The sequence below is a fragment of the Sorex araneus genome, chromosome 4 (assembly GCF_027595985.1).
Source record: "Sorex araneus isolate mSorAra2 chromosome 4, mSorAra2.pri, whole genome shotgun sequence".
Classification (NCBI taxonomy): Eukaryota; Metazoa; Chordata; class Mammalia; order Eulipotyphla; family Soricidae; genus Sorex; species Sorex araneus.
Window position 1 is genome coordinate 212,063,356 of NC_073305.1, and position 20,244 is coordinate 212,083,599.

The following is a 20,244-nucleotide window of genomic DNA, read 5'->3' on the forward strand; positions in this document are numbered from 1 at the left end:
GGAGGGGTGGAGTGTGGCTCAGTTATAGTATAGTTGTTAAAGAATTGACTTTGAAACCTAAAAGGTATTTGTCATATTTAAATTTGTATTGATTGGGGGCTGGAGTGATAGCACAGCAGGTAGGGCATTTGCTTTGCACGCAGCCGACCCGGGTTCGATTCCCAGCAACCCATATGGTCCCCTGAGCACCACCAGGAGTAATTCCTGAGTGTAAAGCCAGGAGTAACCCCTGTGCGTTGCCAGGTATGACCCAAAAAAAGCAAAAAAAAAATATATATTGATCGGTGCTCAATATTTATTTAAAAAAAAATTTTTTTTTTCTAGTACGAGCTCAACTGGAGGCAGTCCTGTACGGAAGTCTGAAGAAAAAACAGATACAAAACGAACTGTCATTAAAACTATGGAGGAATATAATAATGACAATACAGCTCCTGCTGAAGATGTTATTATTATGATTCAGGTTCCTCAATCCAAATGGGATAAAGATGATTTTGAATCTGAAGAAGAAGATGTTAAATCCACACAGCCTGTCTCAAATGTAGGGAAGCCCACCAGTGTTATAAAAAATGTCAGCACTAAAGCATCCAATGTAGTCAAGTATCCTGAAAAGGAAAGTGAGTCATTGGAGAAAATTCAGAAACTCACCAAGGAAACCAGCCATGAGGTCACACCACATGAGGTCAAAAGTTCCAAAAGTCTCGCATCTAGTGATAAAGGAAAAACCAAAGATCGAGATCATTCAGTGTTGGAAAAGGAAAACCCTGAAAAGAGGAAGAACAGTGCTCAGCCAGAGAAAGATAATAATATGGACCGTGTGAACGAACAGGGAAATTTTAAAAACCTGTCTCAATCATCCAAAGAGACCAGAACTTCAGATAAACATGAATCCCTTCGAGGGTCCTCAAATAAAGACTTCACTCCCAGTAGAGACAAAAAACCAGACTATGACAACAGGGATTATTCAAGTAGTTCCAAACGTAGAGATGAAAGGAATGAATTAACCAGAAGAAAAGACTCCCCTTCCCGGAGCAAAGATTCTTTATCTGGACAGAAAACTAAGCCGAGGGAGGAGAGAGACTTGCCTAAAAAAGGAACCGGGGATTCTAAAAAAAGTGCTAGTCCCTCAAAAGACAAAAAACCTCACGATCACAACAAAGCCACTTACGATACTAAACACACTAGTGAAGAGACAAAATCTGTAGACAAAAATCTGATGAAGGATCGGGAGAAACATGCATTGGAAGCAAGGAACAATAAGGAGGCAAGTGGCAATAAATTACTTTATATACTTAACCCACCAGACCCACAGATTGAAAAAGCTGAGCAAGTTCCTCCTGTTTCAGCCGACAAGAATGCCATCAAGCCTAAACCCCAGTTAAGTCACTCCTCAAGACTTTCCTCAGACTTAACTAGAGAAACTGATGAGGCTGCCTTTGAACCAGACTATAACGAAAGTGACAGCGAAAGCAATGTATCCATCAAAGAGGAAGAAACTCCCGGGAAAAATCCTAAGGAACAGAAAGAGAAAGTGGTGGAGAAAGCAAAAGAGATTGTCGACCCCGCAGCAGTCAGCCAGACAGGCGTCCCCAGGAGCCAGAGCCAGAGCAGTCCCAGCGTTAGCCCAAGCAGAAGTCACAGCCCTTCAGGAAGCCAGACCCGAAGTCACAGCAGCAGTGCCAGCTCCGCAGAGAGCCAGGACAGCAAGAAGAAGAAGAAAAAGAAGGAGAAGAAAAAGCACAAGAAACATAAAAAACACAAGAAGCATAAGAAGCACGCAGGCACCGAAGTCGAATTGGAAAAAGGCCAAAAACATAAACACAAGAAGAAGAAGTCAAAGAAAAACAAAGATAAAGAAAAGGAGAAGGAGAAAGATGACCAAAAAGTGAAATCTGTCACTGTGTGAAAGGACAGATTTTAAAATCGACTTAATTACTAAGTCATCTGTATTAAATTTTGTTATAATGTAAAGAGATTTCAAGCTTTGTAAATAATGATATGAAAGACCCTGTGCTGCACTTAAAATATTGCTGCTTGATTATTTGATTTTTACATCAGAGCTTTATAACACGGACTTTTGTACAGAATTGTGAGTTGTGACCATGTAACATGAGAGGTTTTGCTAGGGCCTATTATTTTTAACCACCATTAATTAGTTGGGGTGGAGTTTACTGTACTGTGAAATTTTCACATTTGAATTTTTTTAATTGCCTGGCAAACGCTGATATCAGTTCTAAAATATCAGCAGAATGATTTGCTGAATTCATTACAACCCTGTTATGTCACTTTTTGATTATAATAAAAGTTTTCAGTAAACTTTTCAGCTGTTGAATAGTTACATTATTTGAAGAAAGTAGTGTCCTGTTTTTTCCCCCTTTTCCATTCCACTTAAAATAGTCTTGGAGCCTTTAAGCTGAACTTGATATGCAAATTTTTTAAATAAATGTGAAAGATAGACTTCATCAGAAGAGGCAGGCAGCCAGAAACTCAAAACCAGGGTTAATTGGAGATCCGGTTGAATGCATCTAGAAAAGTCTGAAATGAAGTAATTAGAGGTTTGGACTAGAATTTTGGAGATGGGGAATTGTGATTTATTTGTGGCCGTGTACTGTTCTTGAAACTGATAAATGAGCGTTTTAATTTCTTGAAGTACCAGCTAAAGAACCCCTGCGCCTCTTGGCCTGCTCACTCTGTGCGCGGCTGGGAGAAGCATTCGGGCTGCAGAACTATGGTCGGACCAAAACAGTGCGTGCTGCTGTGGTTCAGGGAGTTTATGAAACTATTGAAAGGATTTGGGGAGTCTAGGTAAGAATGAATGGGAGCATGTCAGCACAAATACGGATGAAGAAGAAAATGGCCAGAACAAGGAAAAGACACGGGTATTTTGGTTGGTTCTTTGGTAGGGGATGCTGGGCTTCGGTCATAAAAGAGAAAAAGATTTGTATCAGCATCCTCCGTTCTGCCAACCTCCTTGCCTCGATCTGGTATTTTCAGAATCTGCCATGTTCATTGTACCTGTATCTATTGTACTTGATTTTAGGGGATGTACAAACATACTCTGAATGGATGTTGTTTGTTTTTTGGGGACTTGGGGGAGGGGAGGATGGGATGCCACACGGAGCTGCCGGGGATCAAACCCTGGGCTCTCACATGGAAAGCATGTTCTCTAGCCCTTTGAGATAGGTCCCCAGCCCGGGTGAATGTTTTTACTGCAAAATTTAATATTTTAAAGTATTAAGTGATTTAAAGAAAAAAATATATAATTCACATGGAAACTATTAAACATGAAATTTCATTTACTACTGAATTTGGGAAATGTTGCCTTTAATTGAAACCAACTTTCCTTCTAAAGGGCCCTGCTTTTGCTTGCTGAGATTTCTCCAGATCACCTGCTTATTCCCAGGCATGTCTTACCTGTAGGGCCGGGAAGTCTGTTCTACCCATCAGCACCCTCCCACCCATCACATATGTGGCCTGCATTTTAATATGTGCCAACTAGGCTGCACTTAAACCAGTCCAAATATCTTCCCTCATTCATGGAGAATTCTAATTTTTCCGTTTTATTACCTGTATATCACCCCCAGCCCGACCACAGTCTACTTCAGTGAGAATTTTCTGGATTGGATCACCTGTGAACACTGTGAAGCCCTAACCCTTGTATTCCAGCTGCAACCTGGTTTTCAGGTGTTTCCTATTTGCCTGTTTTAGTAGAGCAAGAGCAGAGATTTAACTCATGCCCCTGGTGATTTCTAACTGCTCTATCCTTGGATTTCCATATCTATACCCCCAGACCTTACTCATCTTCTGTCCCTAAATGACCTGCAAATGTTGATGGTGGTGCTGAGCGCTGAATACAACTGAAGGCCTGAAAAAATGCCAGGCATTATTATTGGTCCTTAAGGGGCTGGAGCGATAGCACAGTGGGGAGGGCATTTGTCTTGCACGCAGCCGATCCGGGTTTGAGTCCCACCATCCCATATGGTCCCCTGAGCATCGCCAGGATTAATTCCTGAATGTAAAGCCAGGAATGACACCTGTGCATTGCCAGGTGTGACCCAAAAAGCAAAAAAAAAAGGTCTAATTTTGAGCAGGGAATAATACTGCCTAAGGTTCTGTACAACTTAAAGTACTCCAGCCTCTAACTCTTCCACACTAAAGGATTTGGACAAAATACAGGAGCCACCTGTTTACCCTGATCCCAAAAAGGCCGTTCTTTCTCTTTGCCTATTTTGTTGAGCTGGAGTTTTCTTCATCTGGGTGTCTTTCTGTTTCTAACTCTGGGAACTGCCTTGCCTTTCGTTTTTTCCCCTCAATGTGTGTAACCGGGCTGGAGTGAGAGCACAGCGGGTAGGGCCTTTGCCTTGCACGCAGCCGACCTGGGTTCAATTCCTCCATCCCTCTCGGAGAGCCCAGCAAGCTGCCAAGAGTATCTCACCCGCACGGCAGAGCCTGGCAAGCTCCCCGTGGCGTATTCGTTATGCCAAAAACAGTAACAACAAGTCTCACAATGGAGACGTTACGGGTGCCCGCTTGAGCAAATCCATGAGCAATGGGGTGACAGTGATAATGTGGGTAACCACCCCCATAAACACTTGGAAAGACATAGTACCACAAGTATGCTTTAGTAAAACTCCAAATAGATAGTTTGGGGGAGGGGGACATGGTTGGGCTACACCCTGCAATGCTCAGGGGGACCATATGGGATGCCAGGGATTGAACCCAGGTCAGCCTTGTGCAAAGCAAGTACCTACCAGCTGACCAAATGGAGGTGCCAGGGGTCAAACCTGGATCAGTAGTTAGCAAAACGAGCACCCTACCTTCTGTACTATCTCTCTAGTCCACTCCTAATAGTTTTTTTTATGGACTCAATGTCTTTCCCTGGACTCAACTCAAAAATGAGATGTTTTACATTCCAGAGGTAAAACATGCAGATCCCCTTGTATTTTATAAACGTTTTAAGCTGTTTTGCAAAACCAGCAATAGGTCGACATTTTTGTACGATTTTGGGGCCACGCCTGGCTGTGCTTAGGGCTTAGACCTGGCTCTGCCCAGGGACCATTTCTGGCCCGACTCTGGATCCTGTGTAGTACTGAGATAGAACCTGGGTTGGCTGCGTGCAAGGTAAGCACCCTACCTGCTAAACTGTACATCTCCAGGCGCAGAAAATCATATTTGAGGGGGAGGTGGGGAAAAAAAAAAGAAAATCATATTTGAGCTGCTTTGGGTTTGGAAGATAGTTTGTGTGCCAAGGATATTCCAAAACCTTAACAAGTTGACATAAAAATAGCATGCCAAATGAAGGCAGCTAAACCCCCTTCAGAATGTTAAGTGTGTCAGTGTCAAATCCCCAATTGTGCAAATGCCCTCATTCTGGATTATGCTCTTTTTTTGGGGGGGGGTCACACCTGGCGATGCACAGGGGTTACTCCTGGCTTTACACTCAGGAACCACTCGTGGCGGTGCTCGGGCCCATATGGGATGCTGGGAATCGAACCCTGGTCGGCCGCGTGCAAGGCAAATGCCCTACCCGCTGTGCTATCACTCCAGCCCCTAAGCTCCTTTTGTATTTAATGAATAGTGCTGTCATTGATTAGAATGATACCGGGTGACACACTTGTTGGGTCTCCGCTAGTTTCTGTGGGTCTCGTGTGCGGGAGCTGGGCTGCTCAGAAATGTTCAGGGTTATTTATTCTGTGTGGTGCTTAGGGTCCGTGGGGTGCTGAGGATCAGCCTTGGGGCTCCAGCAGGCAAAGCATGCATTTCAGCCCTCCCCAACAAAAGTCAACACTAAAATTTTATTTTTATGTATGGTGCTAGAGATTTAGTTGAGGACTCACGTTTGCAAGCCACGTACTTTCCTTACTGCAGAGCACAGTGTCAGTAAAAGTCTCACCAATACCTAATGCTAGTGTACCTGCAGTTTTCTTTTTTTCTTTCTTTCTCTCCCCCTCCCAGCCCGCTTTGTTATTTGGCTTGGTTCGGTTTGGGGGCCACTCCCGGCAGTACTCAGGGACAATCTGGGATCCAGGGGACTGAACTCAGGTCAGGCATGTGCAAGGCAAGCGCCTTACTTCTTGTGCTCTCTGGCCCCTGCTTTTTCTTTTTATATATAATACTTGTTTCTGGGGCCACACTCAGTGGTCCTCTGGCTGCTAATGACCATGTGCTCAGAGGTTGCCCCCAAAGTGCTCACTCAGGTGCTCAGGGACAATGCAATGCCAGGGATCAAGCCGAACCAGGGCTCCTGCCTGCGTAGAATACTCTCAAGTCCTTTTGATGTTATCACTTTGAAAAACATTTTTTTTTTCTTTTTGGGTCACACCCGGCAATGCACAGGAGTCACTCCTGGCTCTGCACTCAGGAGTTACTCCTGGCGGTGCTCAGGGGACCATATGGGATGCTGGGAATCAAACCCGGGTTGGCTGTGGGCAAGGCAAATGCCCTACCCGCTGTGCTATCGCTCCAGCCCCTGAAAAACATTTATTTTAATTTTAATTTTATTTTGTTTACAAATTTATGAACTTTCATGTTTGCATTTGGTTTACATCCCTCCACCAGTGCCCATTCTCCCCCATGAAAAACATTTTTAATTTGAACAATTGAGAGTGACCTTGGAAGGAGAGAATGGAATTAAGGAACTCACTGCAATCTTTGATAATTGATAGATGATAAATAATCATTAATAACTATTAATCATTATTAATAAGCAAACAAATGACAAATGGGGCTACTGTATGTAATGCACAATTCACATACCTATGAACAACAGGGTGGATAGAATTCAAAGGTTTCTTGTGGGGGTTGGAGCGATAGCACAGTGGGTAGGGCGTTTGCCTTGCACGAGGCCGACCCAGGTTCGATTCCCAGCATCCCACAGGGTCCCCTGAGCACCGCCAGGAGTGATTCCTGAGTGCAGAGCCAGGAGTAACCCCTGTGCATCACCGAGTGAAAAAGTTTTCTTGTGAATGCAAAGTATAAACTCTCAGGGGCATAGAGAAGGGTGGGCGTGGGGTATTGTAAAACATCTGCCTTGGGCTGGAGTGATGATGTACAGCAAGTAGGGCACACACCCGGCTAGAGCTCCATTTCTGGCACCCTACAAAGTCCCCGAGCCCACCACAGCTGGGTGTGGTCCAAAAAAGGGGGGGGTGCTAAACACCCTGTATTATCTCTCCAACCTGGGCCTGCATCCTTTGAACTGACCAGTCATCTGGAAGCCCAGGCCTCTACCAGCCTCATGACACTTAGATCTGCCCAGTCCTGGTTAGCTCCGGCTGCCCTGTCAATCAGTTCCTCCCCTGATTTTTCTCTTCTAATCTCAGTGTGTTAAGTCTCAGTTGTCCTGCGTCTTACGACGTTCCTCCCCAACACGTGCTATCTGTTACTGCCTAGCCATAACTTCATCTCTCCTTTTCTCCACCATAGAGAACTTGCATTTTTATAAATTGACAATAGTCACAAAGGAATTTTTCCCAGCTGAGAATTTCCCAGTGCTGAATTACACCAGTAGAGGGCAGCAGAAGCTGCATTTAGCTCTTGAAAGCATCGCTTTATTTTCCTCCCCTCTACAATTTTTGTAAATTAGGAACTCAACTATCCCACAGCAATGCAAATGGCCAATTAACATTAGAAAAGTAAATAAAAATGACCGGCTTTCAGGCCCTGGAAGTTAACTGCTACCTCCAAACCCAGCCCCATTCCGTCTCCCGTCTCCTGCCAAGGAGTTCAGCCAGAATTGCATTTTCCCACTGTTTTCCCAGAACCTAATACACAGACTTCATTTTCAGCCTCTTTTTTTCATCCCTTGGGGGAGAGGAGATTTTAGGGCCATAGCCAGCCGTGCTCGGGGTTTACTCCCTGACCTGTGCTCGCTCGCGGTTGCTTAGGGTTACTCATGGTGGTGCTTGGGGTGCTAGGTGATTCCCCAGGTTAAACGCATGGTGAACAAGCATCTCTACCTTTATCTCTCTCTCTCTCTCTCTCTGACGGAATTTCAAGTTAAAAAAAAAAATTTGGCCATGCTGGGGATTGACCCAGGGCCCCACAGGTGAAGCAAAGATTCGGTTACAGAGCAACGCTCCAAGCTCCCTTGTTTTTATTACAAACAAGATCATCTATGATTTAAAAGCTCAGCAACTTAAAAATAGAAAGTCATACCTTTCTGGGGCCAGAGAGATCAAACAGGGGTTAAGACACTTGTCTTTCGTTGTGGCCGACCCTTGTTTGATCCCCAGCACCACAAGGTCCCTCCAGGGACCACCAGGAGCGACTCCCTAGCACAGAGAGTCATGCACTTCTGCAAGACTTAAAACACTATTCGTTTCCTTCCCCAAACCTCTAATTCCAATCTTCAGAAGGCAATAGATTTCAGCCACACTGCTGGGGGTGGACCAAAATGAAACAAGCAAACAAAAAATAAGTGCAGGGGCTGGAGCGATAGCACATCGGGTAGGGCGTTTGCCTTGCATGCGGCCAACCCGGGTTCAAATCCCAGCATCCCATAGGGTCCCCCGAGCACCGCCAGGAGTAATTCCTGAGTGCAGAGCCAGGAGTAACCCCTGTGCATCGCCGGGTGTGACCCAAAAAGCAAAAAAAAAAAAAGTGCAAAAACTTTATATCTGAACTGAGGCTGATGACCTAATTCTCCAAAGAAGCTCATCTTTTCCATAAGAAACCAGGGAAAAGCCCTGCGATGCCATCCATCTAGACGTTCGTGATAGGGCCAGAGCAGTAGTAGAGCAGGCAGGGCGCTCGTCTTGCACGTTGGCTGAGCCAGATCCCTGGCACCCCCCCCCCCGTGTGATCCCCAGAGCCCCACCAGGAGTGATCCCAGAGCACCGTGGGGTGTGACCCAAAAGGCAATCAATAAATAAGCTTTCACAACATATCAAAAACCCCAACCTCCAAGACTCCTGCCACATTTGTTGTACTCATTCTCCTTTCAAGAAGAAAACGTGGGGGGCTGGAGCGATAGCACAGTGGGGAGGGCGTTTGCCTTGCACGCGGCCGACCCGGGTTCGAGTCCCAGCATCCCATATGGGCCCCTGAGCACCGCCAGGAGTAACTCCTGAGTGCAGAGCCAGGAGTAACCCCTGTGCATCGCCAGGTGTGTCCCAAAAAGAAAAAGAAAAGAAGAAAACATGGTAGATGACCCTCTTTGGGGGAGCACTGTCCCCTCTACCACTTCTGTCTCTCCTTCAACTGTCCAGCTCTGAGTGTCCTCTCATTCTCTTCATAACATAGCATGTTATGCCCAGCCCATAACATGTTTTGCGGGGAGGAGGATTGGAAGGAGATTGGGGGCCACAGTGAGCAGTACTCCAGGCTTGCTCCTAGTTCTGTGCTCAAGGGTCATTGCTGGTGGTGCTTGGGAGACTATTAGCCAGTTACATGTTTGAAGCCAGACTGTTACTTGCTTTGTGCCTGAAATGATGTTCTTCTCTCTGCTGACTGGTCCAAGCAGGGCTGCGGGCCGCAGGTTTCCACAGATGAGGCCACCCTGGGTCTGGGTGATGAAGACTCCAAAGCCTCTCCAGCAACAGAGAGCAAAGCTCCTCTCAAATTCACCCAGTTTTGCTGGTTTTCGTTTCTGGGCCCAACCTGGTGGTACCCAGGGGCAATTTTCAGTTCCATGCTTTGGGGTCACACCCGGCCATGGTGGGGGCTGCACAGTGCCTGGGATTGAACTTGGCTTCCTGCATGTGCAAAGCCTGAGCTGGCGCTAGTCCCTTCAGCTCCCCTCTCATTTCGAAGCTCCTTATCAAATATATGATACTGCTTTCCTCAGGGCTCTGGCTTCTTGTTATTATTGGTTTTATAATTTTTTTTTCATACAATCATCAAACACCCATCCCTTCATCAGTGCATTTTCCACCACCCAAATCCCCAGTGTTGCTGCCCCCAACCCCCATTCCAACCCTTCCCCTGCCTGTGTTGAGCTTATATAGCTGAGCCAGAGGTGGTTTGTGGGTGTGCCTCCCACATACCTAACTTTTGGCCATTTAATTTCTTGGTGAACTTGGTCCCAAGTTGCTGGGGTCCGGCCAAAGGCACAGCGGCAATTTTGGGGTATCAGGAAGCCTGAAGGAACCATCAGGCTGCTGATGCACTCGCACCTCAGGTACAGGTTGACCTGATGATGGCACCATACCCCGTCTGGCTTGCTTTTTTTTGTTCACTCCTCCACCCTTTCCTGAGTGCTGTACATTGAACCCAAAACCTTGCCCATGGAATATTAGTACTCTGCCACTGAGCCATGCCACCAGTCCAGTGACCCGTTTCACTAGCAACTTGATCAAGAGACATTTCACAGGGGCTGGAGTGATAGCACAGCGGGTAGGGCATTTGCCTTGCATGCGGCCAACTCGGGTTCGATTCCCAGCATCTCGTAGGGTCCCCCGAGCACCGCCAGGAGTAATTCCTGAGTGCAGAGCCAGGAGTAACCCCTGTGCATCGCTGGGTGTGACTCAAAGAGAAAAAAAAGAGAGAGAGAGAGAGAGAGAGAGAGAGAGAGAGAAAGAGAGAGAGACATTTCACATACCTTAACATGTGAACATTTACCCTTCAAGAGTCTACAGTTCCGTGGTTTGAAATGTATTCACAAAACTGTGTGGGCATCCCCACTGAGACATCACCATCATCCCAGGATGAATCCTGTAATCCTTTTTTTTTTTTTTTTTTGCTTTATGGGTCACAGCTGGCAATGCACAGGAGTTACTCCTGGTTCTGCACTCAGGAATCACCCCTGGCAGTGCTCAGAGGACCATATGGGATACTGGGAATTGAACCCGGGTCGGCTGTGTGCAAGGCAAACGCCCTACCCGCTGTACTATTGCTCCAGCCCCCTGAAGCCCGTAATCCTTAGCAGTCACTCTTTCCTTTTCCTCCTGACCTCTGTGCACACAAGCACAACTCTACGTTCTGTCTCTGGATGTGCCTGTTCTGAAACATCTCATATAACCGGAATCGGGAAACGTGTGGCCTTTGCTTCTGGCTCCTCTTTCTTGGCATAAAACTCCCCGGCACCGCCAGCCTGGATCCCGGCTGCCTTCTCTTCTGGCTGACTAGACTTTGTTGCAGGACTGTGCCACCCTCCTTCGGGCATTCCCTGGTTTCCCAATTTGACTACCAGCTAATGCTACTCTGAACATTCGTGTACGGGGGGGTTTGTGGGTGAATGTTTTCAGTTCTGCGTGGTTTTGTTTTTGCTTGTTTGAGTGCACCCGGCTGTACTCTGGGCTTATGCCTCTCTCTGTGCTCACTCAGGGATCATTCCCGGTGGTGCTCAGGGGACCACCACCTGGGGTGCTGGGGATAGAACCCAGGGGTCGGTTACGTGCAAGGCAAGCGCCCTGCACGCTGCACTGTCTCCTGGGTTCTGAGTCTGAGCGGAACGGATGGCTCCTACGTCAGATTGCTTGCCAAGGCAGCTGAATATATTCTTGGCAAGGATGTCCAAGCTTCCCAGCTTCTCCACACTCTCCCCTACGCTTGTCACCACTCTTCTGTTTGCAGGGGTCTTGGTGCACCCCGCTGGTGGTTGTTTTCTTTTTTTTTTTGCTTTTTTTGGTCACACCTGGCGATGCACAGGGGTTACTCCTGGCTCTGCACTCAGGAATTACCCCTGGCCGTGCTCAGGGGACCATATGGGATGCTGGGATTTGAACCCGGGTCGGCCGCGTGCAAGGCAAACGCCCTACCCGCTGTGCTATCTCTCCAGCCCCCGGTTGTTTTCTTTCTTTTTTGAGCCACGCCCAGCAGTGCTGAGGGTCACTTGCAGTAATGCTCAGGGTACCATAGAGTACTAGGGTCTCCAGCATACAAGGCACTCGCGTAGGCTTTGAACTCTCTCCCCAGGCCCCTCCCTGAGCTGTTGATTCGATTCTGTTGATAAGAACGTTTTGAAATCTGGAGCTGTGGGTGCTCCAACTTTGCAAGTTTGGGTTTGAACCAGGGTCAAGCCTCCTGCAAGGCAAGTACCTCACCGCAAACTCTCTCCAGGACTCCCTCCTTCTGGGGGGCCCGTTCTGCAGCCTTTATTTCAATATGGAGTTTAGAATTACTTTGTATACTTATGCAGGGGTGGGGAAGGAAGTTGGGGTTGGGGTGTGAATTGTGTGGATCTGAAATCTCTTTGGGGAGATTGTTACAGAAATCTGACCGAGAAGCAGATTGGCACTTGAGAGATAAGACAGACGGCCTTCGAGTTTATTTATGCATGTGACCTTGACCTGGCGATCCCCAAAAATGGGCTGACTTTTGAACTCAGTTCACAAAGAGCTTTTATTTATTTATTTATTTTCCCAGGGATATTGAATTTTTATTTTTATTTTTATTTTATTCTTACTAAAAGCTTCTAGAGGCTAGTTTCAGGCACATGGTTCTAGGAAAACATTTTCTGTTAAACATATGCAATGTTTGCCAACGTGGTTGCTAAGATAGGATAATTGGTACAACTAGCAATTAATGCGTTTTGCTTTAAGCTCCACACCCATTGTTTCTGTGATCCCAGTTTTGCTCATGCAGCCTAATCAGACTGGCTCGCTTGTTCTGTTTTGTTTTTGTTTTTTTTTTTTTCTTTTTGGGTCACACCCAGTGATGCACAGGGGTTACTCCTGGCTCTGCACTCAGGAATCACCCCTGGCAGTGCTCAGGGGACCATATGGATGCTGGGTATCAAACCCGGGTCGGCCACGTGCAAGGCAAATGCCCTCCCCGCTGTGCTATCACTCCAGCCCCTCACACTGACTTCTGATTCTGCTCCTGCCTCTAATTTTCCCACTTCAAGGAATGCCACCTTCATGTCGGGAGCCAGAGAGATAAATACAGCAAGAAAGGCGCTTGCCTTGCATGCAGCCAACCTGTGTTCACTCCCCACACCCCATGTGGTTCCCCAAGTCTTGTTAGGGATGATCCTTGGGTGCAGAGCCTGGAATAAGCCCTGAGCACAATGGGGTGGAGGCCCCCAAACCAAACCCAACCAAAATTCTCTTCCACTCAAGGAACAAAGACTATTGTCCATTATTTTTTACCTGCTTTCAACTTTATTTTTTTTTCCGCTTTTTGGGTCACACCCAGTGATGCACAGGGGTTACTCCTGGCTCTGCACTCAAGAATTACCCCTGGCGGTGCTCAGGAGACCCTATGGGATGCTGGGAATCGAACCCGGGTCAGCCGCGTGCAAGGCAAACGCCTTGCCCGCTGTGCTATCACTCCAGCCCCTCCTTTTAACATTTTGTTGGAAGCAAATGGTGTGGGTCACACCTGGAGGTGCTCAGGGGATCAAGCCCAGGTCAGCTGCATGCATATATTCTTTCTTACCTGCTCTGTTCTCTCTTCGGCCCCTCTTTAACTTTTTGGTTTTGTTTTGCTTTTTTTGGTCACTGCACCCAGCCAGTGTCCAGGGACTGTTTCCTCAGGATTGTTTTTTTTTTTTTTTTTTGGGGGGGAAGGGGATCACACCTGGCGATGCTCAAGGCTTTCTTCTGGCTCTGCACTCAGAAACAACTCCTGGTGATGTTAAGGACACCATATGGGATGCTGGGTAAATCACTTCATCCCATTGCTCATCGATTTCCTCGAGCGGGGCACCAGTAATGTCTCCATTGTGAGACTTGTTGTTACTGTTTTTGGCATATCAAATACGCCATGGGGAGCTTGCCAGGCTCTGCCATGCGGGGATGCCAGGTGGGACCCAAAAAGTCAAATTGATAAATATATATATATACATATATATATATTTAATATGCTCAGGGGCTGGAGCGATAGCACAGTGGGTAGGGTGTTTGCCTTGCATACGGCCAATCCGGGTTCAATTCCCAGCATCCCATATGGTCCTCTGAGCACCGCCAGGAGTAATTCCTGAGTGCAAAGTCAAGAGTAACCCCTGTGTATCGCCTGGTGTGACCCCCACCAAAAAAAAAAATATGCTCAGCCTCCTGAACTCTTTCTCCAGCCTGACAGTAATATTTTTCTTCAGCCCAGAATTTAGGGAATAGCATACAAACATACAAACACACTTCATGTTTCCTTGGATGTAAGGGTACACTTCTTTTGTTGTGGTTCCACCTTTTCATGGAGGAAACAGCTCTTTAGGACTGTAAGCAGACCTGAAAATTTTAGTTCTAGTTCCCTGTGTCTGTGTGTGTCTGTGTGTGTATACATGCACACATATACTCACATATGTCTATATGTGCATATGCTTGTGTAAATACATGTATGGCTCTTTGGGCCACACCCAGTGATCCTCAGGGGATACTCCTGGCTCTGCACTCAGGAATTACTCCTGGCAAGGCTCAGGGGACATATAGAATTGAACCCAGGTCGACTGTGTGCAAGGCAAACACCCAACTCACTGTACTATGGCTCTAGCCCTACTCCTGGTGCAGAATAAACTCTTATCTCCAACACCTGCTTCCCCTCGTCACCCTTGGGGTCCTGCCCTTCGCGGTCTCTGCCTTCCCGCCTCGTTTCTTTCCTGGGAACCCTCACGTGCTTTCATAAAGAATGCCCGTTCAAACAAACCAAATAAGCAATGTCATATGTCATCTAGAACTTCTCCATGATTATTTGGAAGAGTCAGCGATAGACTTTCCCAATTTGCTTTTGGGGAGACGGAATGGTTTGCACTGTCCCCGGTGATGCTCAGGGGCTCCTCGGGGCTCTACGCTGGGTCCTGGTGACCTGAACTGTTTCTCTGGCCTCTTGAATCTTCTTGGTGCTCAGGGAATGGCGCGGTGCTGGGGTGGCGGCGGAGTAGGGGTGTGGAGGGCGGGTTTGTCTCCGGGCTGTGTGCATGTGTCTGTGGGGCTCTGGGATCAGCTTCCGCTGTGTCTGCTCGCCTTTTGCTGAGGAGGCACCCCCCCCCAAGGACCCGCTCCTCCTCACCTTCTCCTTCTGTCCCTGTGCCCCTCTCCCCTGCCTCGATGCCCGGCACCCGGCTACGGAGACGCTCTCCCCAGCGCACGTCATGAAAGACTGCGTGTGCGGGTGGGGTGCGGGTGAGGGCAGGAGACAGTGCAGTGGGCGGGAGTGAGCCCGGAGTGGTCCCTGAGTGCAGAGTCGCGAATAAGCCCCGCGCACTGCAGGGAACCCCCAGCCCCAAGCCCTACTCCCAGAGCCCCCGGGGGTGCGGGGAGTTGTGTGAATGAATGGAGGAGAAAGGGAGGCATTGGCATAGGCGCGTACAAACAAGCCTGTTGGGGTGTGTATGTGCATGTGTGTGTGCGTGTGTGCATGTGTGCATGTGCATGTGTGTGCGTGTGTGTGATGCCAATGCTTCTATGGGAGCGTACAAGCCTGTAGGTGTGTGTGTGTGTGTGTGTGTGTGCGTGCAGTCGTGCGTGCCGTGTCCAATGCTATTATGGGAGCATACAAGCCTGTTGGTATGTGTGTATGTGTGTGATGCCAACGCTATTATGGGAGCATTCAAGCCCGTAGGGGTGTGTGTGTGTGTGTGTGTGTGTGTGTGTGTGTGTGTGTGTGTGTGTGTGTGTCCAACGCTATTATTAAGCCGTGTCCGGATTGCAGAGAGACGTGTAGACAGGCTAGCGGTAATGGAGGGCGGGCGGGGAGGAGGGGGGGATGGAAGCACCTAAGCCGAGATCCGATCCCGCCCCACCTGCCAGAAGGTTCTGCGGGAGAGTCGCCCGGTCCCCGGGGCGCGGTGGGAAGGGGGCGGCGGGACCCGGTGTGGGCGGGGGGGGGGTGGTAGTGAGGGAGGCGGCAGCGCCCGGCACGTGGCGGGAGCCGCGACCCCCAGCAGTCGTCACAAAGGCCGGGATGCAAAGGAGGGGGGCGCTCGGACCCGAGCCCGAGCCCGGCCGGCGCGCGCCCGCGCTGGGGTGCGGGGCTGCGCGGGAGTGGGGGGCGGCCCCTCCACGCGCACCGGAGCTGTCAGTCTCGGGGCTGGAGCGGGTCGGTCACATCACATGATGGGGGACCTGGACCATGTGACGGCTCCGGGGATGCTGAAGGCGGCATGTGACTCCCCGGGCTCCGGGGGCTCGAACACGATTTAAGCCCAAGCGCACCAGGTGCCCGGCTCGGGGGCCGCGTCCCGCGCTCGCCCGCCTCTGGGCGGGGCCTGACTCTAGGGAAACCTCCCCGCGGGCCTGCAGCACCTGCGACCACCGGGGGCCTTGGAGCACCGGGCCCCTCGGCGGGGGGATCCCCCGGCCCGCCAGCACCTTCGCCCCATCATTCTGCGGCCGCCGCCGGCTCCCGGCTCGGTAAGTTACTCGGCGCCCGGCGCCAACCCTGCGGGTCGGGCGCCCGCGACCGCGCCCGCGACCCCCGGGCCAGGAGCCAGGTCGGATGCCCCCGCCGGCCCCCAGCCCTGCGTCCTCCCGGCTCTCCCCTCTGCACGCTCCTGTGCCGCTCTCTCCCTCTCTCTCTCCCTCTCCCTCTCTCTCTCCCTCTCTCTCTCCCTCTCCCTCTCTCCCTCTCTCTCTCTCCCTCTCTCTCCATCTCCCTCTCTCTCCATCTCCCTCTCTCTCCTCCCTCTCTCCCTCTCTCCCTCTCTCCCTCTCTCTCTCCCTCTCTCTACCTCTCTCCCTCTCTCTCTCCTCTCTCCCTCTCTCCCTCTCTCTCCCTCTCCCTCTCTTCTCTTCCCTCTCTCCCCTTCTTTCTCCCTCTCTCTCTCCTTCTCTCTCTCCTCTATTCAGCCCTGCCTGTCTCCCTCTCTCTCCCTCTCTCTCCTCTCTCTCTCTCCACCCCTGCCTGTCTCCCTCTCTCTCTCCCCCTCTCTCCTTCTCTCTCCCTCTCTCTCCCTTCCTCCCTCTTACCGTCCCTCCTTCTCCCTCTCCCCCTCTCTCTCCTTCTCTGTCTCCTCTCCTCTCCCCCTTCTCTCTCTCCCGCTGCCTGTCTCCCTCTCTTTCCCTCTCTCTCTCTCTCCCTTCCTCCCTCTTACCATCCCTCCCTCTCCCTTTTCCTCTCCCATCCTCCCTCTCCCCCTCTCTCCTTCTCTGTCTCACCTCTCTCCTCCTCTCCTCCCTCCGTCTCTCTCTCTCTCTCTCTCTCTCTCATTTCCTCTCCCTTTGCCTTTCGAACACTTTTGCTTCGCTTTTGGTGGTCTAGATTGGATCCTTTCTGCCCGAGCCCAAGAACCATCTTCTGAGGTTTTGGGTCGTGGCCTGGGCACGTCCCTTCCAAAGGCCTGTGGCTCAGCCTCGGGCTCTGGGCTGCTGCCCGGCGTCTGGGGGAACAAACGTCTCCAGGGCTCACTAAGAAGCTGCGCCTGGTCAGTTCCTCTGTGTGCGTGTGTGTGCGCGTGTGTGCATATGTGTGCATGTGTGTGTATTTGCATGTGTGTTTGCATGTGTGTGTGTGTGGTAAACATGCTGGGTGCATATGTGTGCATGTGTGCGTGTTTGCATGTGTGTGCGTGTGTGGTAAACATGCTGGGTGCATTTCCGAGGGCCACCAGCACTGTTCCTTTGGCCGGTGGCTCAGCTGAAGGAAGGCGGGTCACAGCAGCTGGACCCAGTGCTCTGGACCCAGTGCTCGGACCTCGGGCGTCTGGCTCCTCGGGAGGCATCGGGTCTTCACATGGTTCCAGGCTCAGAGAATGAGCTTGACGGGCTGAGCGCATGCTTTGTGCCCAGGAGGGCTGGGTTCAACTTCCGACATCACAGAGTCTCTGGGACCCACAGGCACAGCCCCTGAGCACTGAGCTGAGAGTAGCTGGGAGCACTGCTGAGTGTGATTCCTCTCCCCTGAAACAAACCAAACCAAACTAATGAACAAACAGCCCGAAGCCCCTGCTCAGAGCTCGACATTGAGGGTGTCGCGGACACCTCGAGCTGGCTCAGCGTTAGAGGAGCTGGTCACACACAGCAGCGGCCACGAGCCCCGGGGAAGGAGACAGCAGCGGTCAGAAAACCCATGTCACCAGGCCCCGTGAGGTTGATGGCGCCGTCCGCAGGAAGTAGCACACGTGGCCTGCAAGATAGGACAGGGGACAGCGCTCGCCTTGCATGTCGCCAGTCCAGGTTTGCTTCTCACCACCACACGTGGTCCCTGAGCACAGAGCCAGGAGTAAGCCCTGAGCACGGCCCACCGGCTTGATGGCTGGGTGCTAGTTTTGTCTTTTTTTTTTTCTTTTTGGGTCACACCCAGCGATGCACAGAGGTTACTCCTGGCTCTGCACTCAGGAACTACTCCTGACGGTGCTCGGGGGACCATATGGGATTCTGGGAATCGAACCCGGGTCGGCCGCATGCAAGGCAAATGCCCTCCCCCGCTGTGCTATTGCTCCAGCCCCTTGTCTCCTTCTTAGAGCTGGAGAAACCGAGTTAGGAAGCAGTTCACTGGGACTGGAGCGATAGATAGCACAGCGGGGAGGGCGTTTGCCTTGCACGCGGCCAACCCAGGTTCGATTCCCAGCATCCCATAGGGTCCCCCAAGCACCACCAGGAGTAATTCCTGAGTGCAGAGCCAGGAGTTAACTCCTGTGCATCGCTGAGTGTGACCCAAAAAAGCAAAAAAAAAAAAAAATCAGTTCACTGGGTCAACAGCCAGCTTGGGACAGAGCTCGGGTCCTCGTCTGTCTGTGGCCCCCAGAAGTCTCTCTGCCTCCCTGTCTCACCCCGAGTGTGCAGTGGGTGGGCCGGGTTCGCCACTCAACTTGGGGTCAAAATAGAGACATCTTGTTCTCTGGGAAAACACAGCTCCTTATTGGTTTTTATTTTATTATTTATTTTTATTTTTATCTTATTTTATTTTTTTATTTTTTATTTTCTTTTGCTTTTTGGGTCACATCCAGCAATGCTCAGGGATTACTCCTGGCTCTGCACTCAGGAATGACTCCTGGCGGTGCATGGGGGGACCATATGGGATGCCGGGGATCGAACCCGGGTCAGCCGCATGCAAGGCAAACGTCCTCCCGGCTGTGCGATCGCTCCGGCCCCTTATTTTTATTTTTTGAGCCATACCTGACTATGCTTCGGGCTGACACCTGCGTCTGGTGGGGCTGAGGGGTGGGGTGGGACCCTATGTGGTGCCGGGCCTCAAACCCAGGTGGCTGTGTCCAAGGCGAGCGCCTTCCCCGCTGCACTATCTGTCCGGCACGGTGGCTCTTAAAACTAGCATTCGCACGAACCCATACGTGACTCCCGATCACGTATTGGCCACGAAAGACACTTGCATGAGGGTTGCATGAGGGTATTTAAACAGAGACTGTGAGGCCCTATAACGCAGGGGCTAGAGCACTGGTCTTGTAAACACACTCACCTGAGTAGGGAGGGAATGAGGTGAAAATGGGCTGGGGTCGAGTGTAAGTCCTGACCGGATTGAGGAGCCGGGTTGCAGTGGCAGGAGGAGTGTTACACACACACACACACACACACACACACACACACACACACACAGGGAACGGCATGTGCCAAGGGGCTTCGGGGGGGCAAGAATTGCTGCTGGCACCCCCGGGGGTGGCAAGAGCAAGCCCATAGTGTGGGGGAACCAAGCCCCGTCCCTTAAGATGGGGACCTAGTCCTGTCCCCCCTGAGCTGGGTTATTTCCTTCGGAGGAGACTGCGAGCCTAGCTGGAGAGCAGCGAGGCGGGAGGGGGGCTTGGGCACTGTGGGCTGAGCCCACCCCCACGGGACGCTCTGATTATGTGCGGCGGCGCTGCGGGCCTCAGCAGTGTTGGTGGTTCGGGTTTCACCCCCGATCAATGAACAACCATCACAGTATGTGAAGGCGGCCGGAGACCGGAAAGGCTTCTTCAAGAGCCGTTCCGCTCCCATTCCAAGAGGGTTCGGACTACTATTAGCGGCTCATTTTGCCGAGTGAACGATGCCATCTGGGTTCGCCCGGCCTGTCCTGTATTGTTTTGTTCCGGGGAGAGGGGTTCACGCCCAGTGGTGCTCTGGGGTCACTCCTGGTGGTTCTCCAGGGCCCGCCGAGTGCTGGGGATGGAACCCTGGTCTCCTGCCGCCCGTGCTCAGCAACCCGTGCTCAGCATTGAGTCATCTCTCCAGGTCTGGCCTGGTCTTTCGGGGGGTTCACTGAGGCGGCTAGGAAACTGGCTTGCCGGGGGGGCGGGGGGGCGCCGTAGACGGTCTCACTCATCTGTCTGCTCCGTGGCTAGACAATATACCGGGGCCTGCATCTCTGTACCTTGCGTTCGTTCATCAGATGTTGACTGGGTCTCTTCAGTCCTGCCAGGAGAGGTCCCTGAGCACTGAGCCAGGAGTCAGCCCCAAGCACTGCTGGATGTGGCCCCAAGACAAAAAAACAAAAATGAAG

At 50.6% G+C, this 20,244-nt stretch overlaps 2 protein-coding genes across 5 annotated transcripts in view; both read left to right on the forward strand.

The window, feature by feature from the left end:
- The window catches only part of RBBP6 (RB binding protein 6, ubiquitin ligase), a 37,711-nt gene extending 35,391 nt beyond the window's left edge, over positions 1–2,320 (forward strand). For all 4 annotated transcript variants that reach the window (XM_055137184.1, XM_055137185.1, XM_055137186.1 and 1 more), the window contains one exon: positions 325–2,320. In XM_055137184.1, coding sequence (XP_054993159.1) covers positions 325–1,903 — 1,579 coding nt within the window. In that variant the 3' untranslated portion in view covers positions 1,904–2,320. The remainder of the gene's footprint in view (positions 1–324) is intronic.
- Positions 2,321–15,933: 13,613 nt separating this feature from the next.
- Positions 15,934–20,244, forward strand: part of TNRC6A (trinucleotide repeat containing adaptor 6A) — a 189,648-nt gene continuing 185,337 nt past the window's right edge. Inside the window, 1 exon segment of the mRNA XM_055136611.1 lies at positions 15,934–16,226. The gene's annotated coding sequence lies outside the window, so the exon portion shown is untranslated.